This window comes from Halichoerus grypus, chromosome 7 (genome assembly GCF_964656455.1).
Source record: "Halichoerus grypus chromosome 7, mHalGry1.hap1.1, whole genome shotgun sequence".
Lineage (NCBI taxonomy): Eukaryota > Metazoa > Chordata > Mammalia > Carnivora > Phocidae > Halichoerus > Halichoerus grypus.
In genome coordinates, this window is record NC_135718.1 from 155,549,358 (window position 1) to 155,562,708 (window position 13,351).

The 13,351-nt window shown below is 41.0% G+C and overlaps 1 protein-coding gene across 18 annotated transcripts in view; it reads right to left on the reverse strand.

The window, feature by feature from the left end:
• Positions 1-13,351, reverse strand: part of UBAP2L (ubiquitin associated protein 2 like) — a 40,014-nt gene that overhangs the window by 17,259 nt on the left and 9,404 nt on the right. For 6 of the 18 annotated variants that reach the window (XM_036086767.2, XM_036086770.2, XM_036086773.2 and 3 more), the window contains exons 5-12: positions 12,904-13,105; positions 12,451-12,546; positions 11,971-12,016; positions 11,271-11,383; positions 9,393-9,452; positions 6,990-7,042; positions 5,292-5,377; positions 3,015-3,186 (exon numbers count right to left, since the gene is read on the reverse strand). In XM_036086767.2, coding sequence (XP_035942660.1) covers positions 3,015-3,186; positions 5,292-5,377; positions 6,990-7,042; positions 9,393-9,452; positions 11,271-11,383; positions 11,971-12,016; positions 12,451-12,546; positions 12,904-13,105 — 828 coding nt within the window. The remainder of the gene's footprint in view (positions 1-3,014; positions 3,187-5,291; positions 5,378-6,989; positions 7,043-9,392; positions 9,453-11,270; positions 11,384-11,970; positions 12,017-12,450; positions 12,547-12,903; positions 13,106-13,351) is intronic. The other 12 variants (XM_036086781.2, XM_036086779.2, XM_036086786.2 and 9 more) reach the window with 5 other exon arrangements.

Consider the following 13,351-nt stretch of genomic DNA (forward strand, 5'->3'; position numbering starts at 1 on the left):
CAGAAATGAAAATAGTACTGCATAAAATTGTAGGAGGATTAAACAATGTACATAAAAAAGAATTTAATATGTGCATGGCACATAATAAGCACTCAAAACAATGAGAACCATTAAAATTTATACCATCATTTCCTCCTCAGGGATAAAAATCTAACGACTAGAGGGAATTTTTTCCCTTTTAAGTTTTAAATCAACCAGTACGTGATTATTAAATTAATATGAAGGTTAATATAAAATTTCACTTTAGCCATTAATGTCCTTGCCCTCTCCACTAAGTAGCTGAAAAGTAACAAGAACTAACTGGAGCTTCACCTCAATGCTGCTCTTAACTACCACAGGAGCCAAAGAAGAGAAGCTAAGGGCCTATCAAAACTTCTGCACTGGACAATCAAATAACGAGTCAATATGATTTGTTTTATCTGGATGTATCCAAGTTCTATACAGTAACCATGAATAACAGAGCAAAATTTACTCTTAATGCTTTTGGTAGATTTGCCCCATTTCCTACTGCCAGGAAAGAAGACCAGCCTTGTCCAGAAGATGAACTATGTGGCCTTGACTACTTCAAAACACCTTCAAGGAGATTTAAAATCTAGTTTTCCTTAAGTTCTTACCCAACCTACCATCCTCATCAACACTGAGCAGTGTTTTTTTTTTTTTTTAAAGATTTATTTATTTGAGGGGCGCCTGGCTGGCTCACTCGTTAAGCATCTGCCTTAGGCTCAGGTCATGATCCCAGAGTCCTGGGATCAAGCCCCACATCGGGCTCCCTGCTCAGCGGGAAGCCTGCTTCTCCCTCTCCCACTCCCCCTGCTTGTGTTCCCTCTCTCGCTGTCTCTCTGTCAAATAAATAAATAAAATCTTAAAAAAAAAAAAAAAAGATTTATTTATTTGAGAGAGAAAGAGCGCACGAGCTTGGGGGGGGGGGAGGCGCGTGGTGCAGAGGGAGAGAATCCCAAGCAGACTCCCTATTGAGCACAGAACCCAATGCAGGGCTCAATCTCTCGACCCCGAGATCACCTCAGCCAAAACCAAGAGGGACACTTAACTGAGCCACTCAGGCACCCCTAAGCAGTGCTTTCTTATACAAAACCAATCTGTCCAACCCAAGGTAAGACATTTTTCCCACGTCAATCTATATCACAAGATTATACAAACAAAAACAAAACACCAGAAGTCGAGTTAAAAGTATGAAGCTGTGGCAAAGAGATGATCTAACATAGCAATGATTATCAGATAGTCTGCAAGTGCAAAGCTTTACATTAAAGGCACAGCATCTTAGATAATGTCCACATATTATACATGATGATGGGGACTTCCTACATTATTTACATCTATTAAATTTTAAGGGAAATTAATCCTCTAACATTTACTCTTAATGGGAAAAAAATTAAATAGCATTCTGATTAATACAGCTAATGGGAAGAACACAATGGTATTTTTATTTATTTATTTATTTTTACAATGGTATTTTTATTTAGCTTAACATCATGTGACACATTAAACAGAATGTTAAGATAAATGAAATATGCTGAAAATTTGATAGCAGAGTTTGAATTTGGTTGTAAATCTTTACAATCCAGACATTAAAAAGGCAATTAAAAGAGGTACAGAGCACTTCACCACATTTTCCCGCCATTTATCTCAAGGGTTGGCAGTTATTTCCTTAACTTTATGACCCATTCTTACGGCTTTTGTCTCATTCTCTTTTTTTTTTGAGAGGTTTTTTTTTTTTTGAGAGAGAGAGAGAGGGCATGTGCGCGTGTGCTCACACAAGCAAGCACAAACAGGCGCCCCACTGAGCAGGGAGCCCCACTCGGGACTCGATCTCAGGACATCATGACCTGAGCCAAAGGCAGATGCTTAACCAACTGAGCTACCCAGGCATCCTTCATTCTCTCTCTTTTAATCCCGACGCTGTGCTCCCTGTCCCTTCTTCCCCACCTTTCCTCACCTGTCACCTTTCATATATGGCAGAACATCAATCACCAAATTACTACTGACACGCACAGAAAAATTTTTAGACAATAGTTAAAAAATTGACAGTTCTGATTAGAGACTATAAAACTCAGCAGTTTTATATTTAAAATAATTACTATAATCCTACTACTGGAAAAATAAAATTATATGCACACACAAGGTCTCTTACCTCTCACAACTATAGTATCCCTCCACCAAAAAATAAACAAACAGACAGGAAGGGAAAAGCAAAAAGAAAAAAAGAAAAGTAGTTCTTCTTAGGATTTGCTGACTATAAAAAAAAATTGGTCCCCCCGTGATCTCCTTATCTGCTGCAAATAAAGTTTCCTTTCTGTGACAACTCAAATAATAGTAAAAAATATTGGTTTATCATCTTTGTTTAGTTTAAATGATTTCTTTGCTATAGTTAATGACCTTAAATTTTTTAACTGAATCAGTTAAGTCACATGCCATAAGTACTCCAGGTATTAATAATACCACATTTGTATAGCCCTTATTCACGACCTTATTTCATCTTTCTACAGCTCAGTAAGGCAGGCAAAGCAAGTACTCTTATCCCTGCTTACTGAGAACGGGAGTAATAGATAGTAAGTAGAAACTTTCATGAAAACTTCAAGTTTTTGGAAGCCTAGTCCAGAAATGTCTGGTTTAAACAAATTTATATGGCAATTCTGTTCTATCAACAAATAGGGAAGTGCTACAACCTCCCATCGAAGTTCAATTAGGATTTAAAATGGATTAAAATTTGATGTCATTTTTTCTTCTCTTTAAGAGCAAATAACGTTCAGCACAGTGACTATTCAGTAAGTGATGCGGACTCATTTTTAGAAGAAGATTCAGTGTGTCCAAAACGAAGTCCTCCTCTGGCGGCACCCCTACTACCCAATCCTATGTCTCTACACCCAAGGTTGCTTAGAGGACAGAAGGGGATGCTTTACCCTGCCCCAAATCTCTGTCACCAGAAGGCAGTACTGCATGTATGTGCTGGGGTTGACAGGAAAGTGTGGTTAGAAGACACCATGATTCCTACCTACCATACTGTGATGAGAAAATGTGTTTCCGGAAGCAGGCTGTGTTATGGCACTCTGCTTTGAATTACTGAACACCAGAGGCTGGGCAAGAGAAGGAGCCTGAGATGGATCCAGATTAGATGAATCATTCTCCACTGAAGATGGTGTCTTCCCCAACAAAACAGCAAGGTCAATTCTAGTGGGGAGATGCAACATCTTGATGAATAATGACAGAACATTCTAGCATTCCCCAACTCCCAACTCAAATTATGGTTAGATCAAAATGAAGTTACTCATCAATAACACAAAGACCTGAAATGCTTAATTTACCAAAATAATTGACATGTAAGAGCCACTATAGGATCTGGCTGTGTTCCAATAGCATTGTCAACCATAATAATGTTAAATATTTCAATTTAGTGAAATCAATTTAAGGGAATACCAAATGTTAGTTTTAATACAGCAGCTTGATATTTGGGCCAAAATTACAATTTTTTAGCCAATATTTTAATACTTAATACCTGTCATTACCAATACCTAATATGTAAAAACATATACTAGAATACTGGCATCTTCTTCAAGTGTCTTTGGAATTTCCCCTCCAATTTTATATAATTTCCAAAGTTACCTGTGGTATAATAAAAAAGTTTGGTTTTGCCTCCAGTTATTGGCACAGAGCTCCTGAAACACTTAAAATTTCCTGAATGTCTTTTGTTATTCATAATAAGCCTCTTTATTTTATTTTTATAACAGAGAGAATCCTTTTTACGATTTTATTTATTTAACAGAGAGAGAACGAGTGGTGGGGAGGGCAGAAGGAGAGAGAGAAGCAGACTCCCTGCTCAGCAGGGAGCCTGATGCGGGGCTCGATCCCAGGACCCAGAGATCATGACCCGGGCCAAAGGCAGATGTTTAACTGACTGAGCCACCTAGGCACCCCGAGAGAGAGAATCTTAAGCAGACTCCATGGCCAGCATGGAGCCCTCCACGGGGCTCCATCTCATGACCCTTAGATCACAACCTAAGCCAAAATCCAGTGGACACTTAACTGAATGAGCCACCCAGCTGCCCCATAATGAGCCTCTTTCAACCAAAGTTTATGATAATGAGGTTACTCAGGGTGGGACCCCCCTCCACCCCCCTCCACCCCCCCCCCCCACATAGCTTCAGGAAGAGAGCTGCCACCTGAAACACCAGGAAGGGATTTAAAGGTTTAGAACTTTCAGCCCCAGCACACTCTACCCACTCTTAGGGTTGAAAGGGAGCTGGGGACTGCCTTTCATAGCCAATGGCTTAATCCATCAGGCCTATTTAAGTAATGAAATTTAGGGGCTTTGTGCCCGACCCCACGCCCCACCGTATGCAACTCTTCCATTTGGCTGTTGTTCCTGAGTACTGGTTATAACAAACCAGTGATGGCAAGGTACCTCTTCCCTGAGTTCTGCGAGTCATGTTAGTGGATTACTGAACCTAAGAAGGAGGCTGTGAGAATCCCCAAATTTGTAGTCAGCCAGGCAGAAGTGTGTGGATAGCCTGGGACTCCATTTGCAGCTGACCTCTGAAGCAAGGGCAGTCTGGTGGGATAAAGGTGTCAACTAGGGTCTGTGCTAACACTGGATAGTGTCAGAACTGAATTACTGAACACCTAGTTGGTGTCAAAGAACTGAAGAACTGGTGTCAGAAAAACAATACGCATCAGCTCTGGTGGTGATGGACCTAACACCCTATTTCTAGTGCAATTCAGGACCTCTGAGTCAATAGCTATCATACCCAGGTCTAGAAATAATCCAAGGGGATTTCCAAAGACAAAAATATTCCTGGTAAGTGTTTCTCCCTCTACTGACCCCAATACCTAGGGTTCAAGTTCGTAAAAGTTCATTAAGCCAGATCCTACGGTAAAAATGATCACTTTACTCAGTAGGCTCACTGGACAAAAATCTTAATTATAAAGCAAGAAAAGAAGCTACTGAACAGTTCTGCAAACTCAAATAAATGAAAACACTTCCATGTTTAACTTTACCTTAATACAAGTTATATCGTGCTAAGTTTTAATTTAGGTTGACCTACGTAATTAAAAAAGCTATTTTGGAGAGAATCATCTTTAAAATTGTAATATATGGAGTTCCGTTCAATATATCAACTCCTATAGACCTATCAATCACCTAAAGAGGAACCTAGTATGCTTTAGGTTACCATTACTACCAACACCATGGGAGCTTCTAAAGGCCCAGTGCCACTCTCCTTACAGCTCTCTCATCAGGCCCCTCTGGGAAAAGACGCTGAACTTTACCACACACTTGCCTCTGACCAGCAGTGATTGTCACATTCTCCGCAGGCAGAGGCACTGAAGACACATTAGAGGCAGTGAAGATCTTGGTCTCAGACAGCTGGAAAACAGAGGGATGAGTCACTCCTGGTGTTAGGTGGGCTACAGTCAGAAACCTGGCATAGGTAAGGGGAATTTAACACCAAGGAAAAGGGAAAACCCTCAGAAGAGAAAACCACCTACCCAAAGGAACCCTACATGGACTGACCTCCATGCCCCTCCTAAACAGGCTCAATGATTTTATCAAGAGAGAGAGTAAAATCAAGAAACCCGGTAAAATATAGTGGAGTCACATGATATGCACACCAAACTTACAAGAAGCTAAATACACATGCTACACAGAAAAAGAGAGAAAACCTTTTAATACCTTCCCATCAGAGTTCCCAACTCCCACCTCGACCCAAACTAAACTTCCACTGCTCCTCTCAAAGAAAGAAAGGTTACAGCCAAGACAAAGACAGAAATAAAAGAAATTAATTCCTAGCTTTTGAGCAGTAAGGACCCAAGTCCTGGTGAATTAAGATCTTTTTAGGGATAATTTCAACAATATGCAATTTTTGCCTTAATGGTGACTTTATTACACCTAGTCTTTGCAGTATAAGACCCTAAAATTTGGTAAGCAATTTTAGGGAATAACTTACCCTACTATTCAAAACTTGATTTGGTTTTGTTTTCACTTTTTGATTAAAATCTCTTCTCTAAAAACAGGGAATCCATTCCCCCAAATATACAGTTCTCTGAAAGTTGCTTAACCAGACAAGCCAAATCTTAGAAAGTATTCACAAGGCAGTCTAGCTCAGGTACAACAGAAAAGAATCACCCTCTGATGCTGATGCATCTGAAATTTTAAAAACTCAGGCCTGGCAAACCAAAACAGTTTGACATATCACTCTCTTCCCGTATGAGCTGTCTTGCCTGAATATATACAAGTATAGGAAAGTAGACTGAAAAATGTTAAAACAGGAGTTAATCCATATCACTGAAAAGTAGAATTCATAACAAAAATTTGACTGTGACCAAGAATCAGCAAAATTCTTTTACTCAGGTACTACTCCAGTGAAGTCACAGAGCTTGTTTACGTGCCACCTTTGTGCCACCCATGTACAAGGTTTCCAAGCTGAGTCAAGCTGGAAGACGGCCAGCCCTATATATTTGTCTCAATTACAAAGTTGGGCTTCAAGTAAGTAAAAGGGTTCCAGAACCAACCAGATTGTAAACTTGAGGACGTGATACAGTATCTTTCACTTGGTACCCACCTCTAAGCCAATTCCAGGACCATACACCCATGCCTGAACGTGAACCAAATAACAGAACTAGCTCCGGTAGTCATGCGTCACCAGCGGCTGTTACTCAACGCACTACCTGCCTGACTCCATTTCCTGCCCTAACCCAACCACCATCTCTTCCTGGGATAAATCCGACAATCAGATATTGGACTTACACAGGTGCACTTGCCCTTTCCATAGTCTGGTTCCACAGAGTCCTGTTCATGCCCAGTCTCCTTCATATAACATATGTGAAATGTTCTGGCTCAGAACACTATTTTGGATGTAAAAGTTTTGGGTCAGAATCTTAAGGGTGAATTTTGAGGGGTAGAAACATACCCATTTTCTATCCCTAAACACCACTTAGGGATAGAAGGCACTAGTGAGGAATGACCTGGGAATACCTACATCTTCATTCCAATCTTCAGTTCCCCACTCCTCTGTTGCAGTCCTCCACGCACCTGGCAATAAAGAAAAAACAGTGAAGCAATTTTAAGTGCCAGTACAAGGCATGCGCAAAAAACACTAGTGTATTAACATTTTGGCAGCCAAAAGTGTAACCAGATTTTAGTAATCAGAAGGGATTCCTAGGCTCCAGGAGGAGAAAAAGACTATTTAGAAAGTAATACCTCAGAACACCAGAGTTTTAATAAGATTATGGTTTCACACCTACTTTCAGGTTTTGTTACACAGTTTTTGTTTTGTTTTGTTTTTTTTAAAAGATTTTATTTATTTATTTGACAGAGAGAGAGAGATCACAAGTAGGCAGACAGGCAGGCAGAGGGAGAGGGAGAAGCAGGCTCCCTGCTGAGAACAGAGCCCGTTGTGGGGCTAGATCCCAGGACCCTGGGATCATGACCTGAGCCAAAGGCAGATGCTTCACCATCTGAGCCAAGCAGGCGTCCCTTGTTACACAGTTTTAACAGCAAAGACAGTGGGAGTGGGGAGCCGGGGGACAACAGACCCAACGCTCCAGGCAAACTCTTAAACCCTTCAGCCCTCCAACTTAGTGGTCAATTCAAGCGAAACGGCAGCAGCCAATTTAAACCAGAACATAAACTACACCTACTCATCTGGTATGAGACAACACTGTGGGCAGTCTGGAGAGAGCAGTGAGGAGGAACACAAATGGCTGCCACACCATAGTGGACGGCAGAGAAGAAGGACCAGCTTCCAAACTAAGGGCACGGACAACTATCTGCTATAGGAACTCAATTTAAAAATGTATACTCAGTAGCAGTCAAGTTTATAGATCTTATTAGTCTAACCCTAAGAAACCCTCATGGGTCTTGCTCTTTTCAAAAGACACTGGCCAAAACCGAGAAATCAGATGTGTCTGTTAGTTATTACCCTAACCCTAATCCTACAGAGTGTGACAGCTAACCTGCCAGGGGCACTGCGCAGACAATGCAGGTGCATACCCTCCTCATGGTGGTAATAATGAAGTCAGGATAGTTTCTATAGGAAAGGTCCATCAGCAATCAAACCACCTTCCACATTCCCCTTGTTTTGCTTCACGTATACACAGATCCTCAGAAAGGGAAACTGTTCTATGAAAGCCAGGATTCCTCCCTTCAACAAGGACCACAGCAAGAAATAACAACCTGCCTATAAGAAAAGGACAAGAACACTCATTTTCTTCTCTAGAAGAACAGTACATATTGATTAACTCTTAAAGTCTTCTTTCCAACTGGAGAAACCTTCTTAAAAGAATAAAAGTCTGCCATTCAGATATTTTACTGTCACTGAAGAGAAATATTCTAAACCTACAAAACCCGGGGCGCCTGGGTGGCTCAGCCGTTAAGCAGCTGCCTTCAGCTCAGGTCATGGCCCCAGGGTCCTGGGATCCAGCCCCACATCGGGCTCCCTGCTCTGCGGGGAGTCTGCTTCTCCCTCTCCCACTCCCCCTGCTTGTGTTCCCTCTCTCGCTGTCTCTGACAAATAAATAAAATCTAAAAATAAATAAACAAATAAATAAATAAACAAACAAACCTACAGAACCCATCTGAAATTCTTCTAGGGGCGCCTGGCTGACTCAGGCAGACCATGTGACTCTTCATGTTGGGGGTCATGCATTCAAGCCCCACACTGGGTGTGGAGAGTATGTCAAAATAAAATCTTAAGAAAAAAAAATGAAATTCTTCTAAACTTTTAATAATGAAAGAACCCTATTTGCTAGAGAAAAAGATGTTCATTATAATACCTCTCCCAGGGCGTTATAACTGGACCAGGGAAATTCCAAACCACTTAATAATGGCAATGTTCTCCAAATCAAACTAAAGTCCAATCTCAGTTCAGACAAGTTACAAAGCACATTCTTCTCGCTCCCTGGTGACCCTGCTCCTCCTCTGCACGGACATCTGTCCTGCCCTGGATAAATGGAACCCAAAACCTGTCCATATGCACAATCCTGGAGTTGGAAGTAACCTCCTATTGATAGGCTCTCTCCCTGCACTCTGGCGACTGCATCTGGGATGGAAAGGAGGAATGGAGATGCCTACTTGATCCCACACAGGATGTGCAGTCGTGGCCAAGAAGGCTGTACTGAGGTGGCACAAAGGAAAAGAAAGACCGCAAAGGCTCTGAATGACAGAGGTTTCCATTCTGTCAACAGATAGCAGTCAACGTAAATGTTAAATCTTCACTAATGGACAAAATTTTTTAAGAAGGAAAAGCAGGCACAGAGTATGAGAGAGAAAGGCAGAAAAGGTAAAAAGCAGGACGACAGAAAAATGACATATCCACAGATATTTCAATTCATAAAAATCTATAAAAATATCCGGGGCAGTTAGGCGCCTGGATGTATCATACCAGGAGCAGTCTCAAATTTTCGGGGATAATTTGACCCCTCAACCCCAATGAAATCAAGTCCTGAAACAAAAAAGAAAAGAAAAAACAACCAATGAAATTTTGCTTATGAATGAGAACATCTGCCCCCAAAACACAATGCCCACTGTACCTGTGGATATTTTAAGGGTAGGTTTGAATTTCTTTTTAAATAAAAAAGGGAATTTGATGTTTGCTATCATGAAAACACAAAAAGATCATGCACAAAAGTCAGTTCATGCTGTGAAATTAACAATGGAAATGCATGAAGCTACACCCAACTCTTTCACATTAACAAGATGACAGCAGCATCACACAGTTTTTCATTCAGCCACAAGTCAGATTTCTGATTCTAACCTCCCAAATCTGCTATACTTCTACTCAGAAGAAATAAACACACACTTAATCATTCCTTGTTTCCAAACCAGATCCTTGCTGAAAACAGCTAAGGCTTGCATTCTAGGACTGGGACTCCATGCCTGATTTCCCATCCACAACTGAAAACAAATCCCTTAACATCTATTATTTTTTCTGCCAATGATAAAAAACCAAATATCCAAGAACTAGAGCTCAGAAACAGTAACTTTTAATCAGACTGCTACCACTGCCTCTACAAAGCCATCAAGAGATGAATGAAGAGCAACTCTGTGCCTCCAAAGTAATAAAAGACATTTCTTAGCCAAATGGTCTAGGGAATTAAACAGATCTCCATCTTGTCAGTAACTCAACTTCAGCCTCCACCAATGGGAAAACTGTATTCAAAATCCATTTATAAGATAGTGTGTTAAACAAAAAGCAAATAACATTCAGGACCTAAAGTATAACATCTTGTGGGCAGCAGATGAACTGTTTGTGCCAAAGACCCTCCTAAAAACAGAGATAAAGATCAATGATCTTTGAAAAGGGGCAAGGCAAGTAAATGGATAAGGAGTCAAAGAGCCTAATGCATGCTCTACTATTAAATCACTCCCCGCTTTACAGGAGAAAAGAGTCTCAAGCTCTCCATGTGTTGGCTCAGCCATAAGGAAGTTAGTGATCTCATAAGAATAAAAGACGCTGGAGCCTAAGAGGCTGTTCTTATTTAAAAGGGTAAAAGTTTAAAAAAAAAAAAGGGGGGGGTAAAAGTATCTTTTACTCCCAAACATCTCTTGATATATCCCATAAGCCTAAAATATCCTTAAATATAAACACCCTACCCAGATACAGATACCAAAGTCAGCTAATGACAACAAAAAAATCTTACTCAAATCCCTTGATATTCTTCCATGCTCAGAAGATTATCCAATAAATAGAGCTAGTAAGATACAATTTCCTTTTTCCCCAGATACTGAGATTTTCCAAAAATGAAGGGAAAAAAGATATTCTTATCTCAATGCCAGAAAACAATTAAGTTGTCAGTGGGCTTTGATTCTGGGCCTTGTTCACCTCTACAAGTAGTGGCTTGATTAATTATGGATACCTTTTCAGAAAGCAAAGCTAGACACCCTAACAGAAACCCTAGGAAACGCACCTGAACCTAAGAGCAGCCACACAGGGTGACAGAAAGAACAGGGGCTCTGAGAGTCCAACAATTCTGAGTTCAAATCCTAGCAAATTTCAACCACACTTCCAGTCTGCTTGTCATCTGGAGATGGCGACTAGCGTCAATCTCACAGAAGAGTGATGAAGACCAGGTGAAACAGCATTACGAAGTGCCCACAGGCACATAATCAGGAAAGAATATACACAGTATTTCAATGGCCTTCCCTAGCTCCCCTATCTCTGTGCCCCAAAACTGTTCCTCTACTTTTTAATATGATGATAACCTCAAAGTAATTATTTCCTTAGGTTTTTAGAGACAAGAAACAATAAACAGTCACTCACTCGTCCCATCATCTGGTTCGAAGTGGCCAGTGTTGTTCCACGTATTGCCGCTATTATTGCCATAGTTATCATCAGTATTGGCCGGCTCTGCATAATCAGCTGGGTTAAAGGTTCTGGGGGTGGGGGGAAAAAAAGCTTAAAAGAGTCGCTGACCTTTAAGCAACACCAGCAAAAATTAACTCAGAGACGGGGGGCCACAAGAATCTTTTTTCCCTATTACAAATCAACCACAGCCCCATTCTATAATCCTATATATGTCTACTTCCCTCACTTACCAGCCTACCTAAAATTCTATGGTATAATCTCAATTTATATCTACACTTTATTCTGGATTAGGACATCAAGAATCATAATAAAATCCACGTGAAATTTTGGAAAACAGCAGGTATATGCATTCAAATGAAGCTATGAATGGACCTTGAGAGCTTGTTTGGAGGTTCTAGCAGGGGAGCGCAGCTACTCATATACCCTTGACCGAAGAAAGGTCCTCCTCATAATGACCCAGGTGGTGAACATTTACCTCTAAGCCCGAAGTCTACATACCTATCTGAATAAACAGTCTAGAAATCTTTCTGATCACAGTTCGGTTGAAGCTGCCTATTATCCTCAAGATACCAGGATATTAGCCCCTCTAGAATACTATGGTGATGCTTAGGGGAAAAAAATTTAAAGATTTTGGCATCAAATCAATGAAACTTACCCCATTCCTTGAGCAGAAAACCTTCCTCCTCGTCTACCAGAGCCACCTAAGGAAAAAAAAAGAAAAAGAGAAGAAGAGAGAAATACTTTAGAAGTTGATATAAAACTACCTTGCCAACTGAGGCAACTCTGGAATAGGTAAGTGGCTGATATTCTTAGCTGTTCTCTCATCCCGTAGCGTAGTTAACATACTACAGCGGGACAATCGTTACTATTGACAGATTCTTCCCTTGCTAACCAAACTGCTGGGTCCTTAAGCAAATACATTAACATCAACAATAAAGACTAAAGAAAATGACACCTACCTTTCTTTCCCACTGCCCCACTCAGCAATCTCTAGAATTTGCATGACATCTCAACAACTAAGATAATGAGATGCCATGTGAATTTGCTTGTTTTCAAATAAAAGTAGACCCCTACAGAACGAATAAGAGTATCCTGCCCCCAATATTCACCCCCACTCCCCCAAGAAATTGATCACCTCTGCCTCGGCCACGTCCTCTTCTGCCTCTTTCTGTGCCTCTTCCAGAGGGCCCTCCACTCTTGGTGCCATCTAATCCATTTTCCTGACCCCGAACTGAAATTAAAAACACAGCCAGAGCAGAGTCAGTGGAATTTATGTAAATATGTAAATGGCATGTATAGATGGCGGTAGGGAGACAAAAACAAGGAAGAAAAAATGAGCTGGAAGGATGGGACATGATGGTTCCTAGGGGAAAGGTGATGAACCACAACAGAGAGCTGTAAGTCAGACAACTTTACAAATGACTGCAGGGTAATTTCATGCCAAACTGGTAGCTAGAAAATGCTACATGTAGAGATACCAAGGTCTCAGAATAAACAGTGGCAAGAAAAAAATCAAAAGGATGATATTATGGTTACTAGGTCCAGCTTAGCAAGGTCCTGACATCCCTGAAGTCCAGACATTACTGACCAACAGCTGGTTTTGTTAAAGCCCCATGCATACACTCTCGTCCACGGCTGGCACCTCTCCCTCGTCTTGGTGGCCCACCACGTCGCCGACTATAGTCTCTGTCACGGTCTCGATTTTCTTTGCCTTCCTCGTTGGATTCCGTTTGGCCACCATCCTTCTGTCCTGAGACGCCCTTCTTCTTCCCGACCATCTCCCACGAATGCTAAAGAAGAGCAGAGCATTCACGTCTAAACAATATGGATTGCTATCAGGAAACCACAGATAAAAGCTGGGAAAACTGTTAACCATTCTCCTCTCATCATCCAAGTCTAAGATACTTCCACTAATTTATGTCTGTTTAAATGGAGGATACAGACAAGAATCTCAATACAAATTCTATACCTATCACCGCAAAACGGAAGTCCTTTTTGGTAGGGGAGGTGCTTATAGCTAATGGATTGCAGGGATC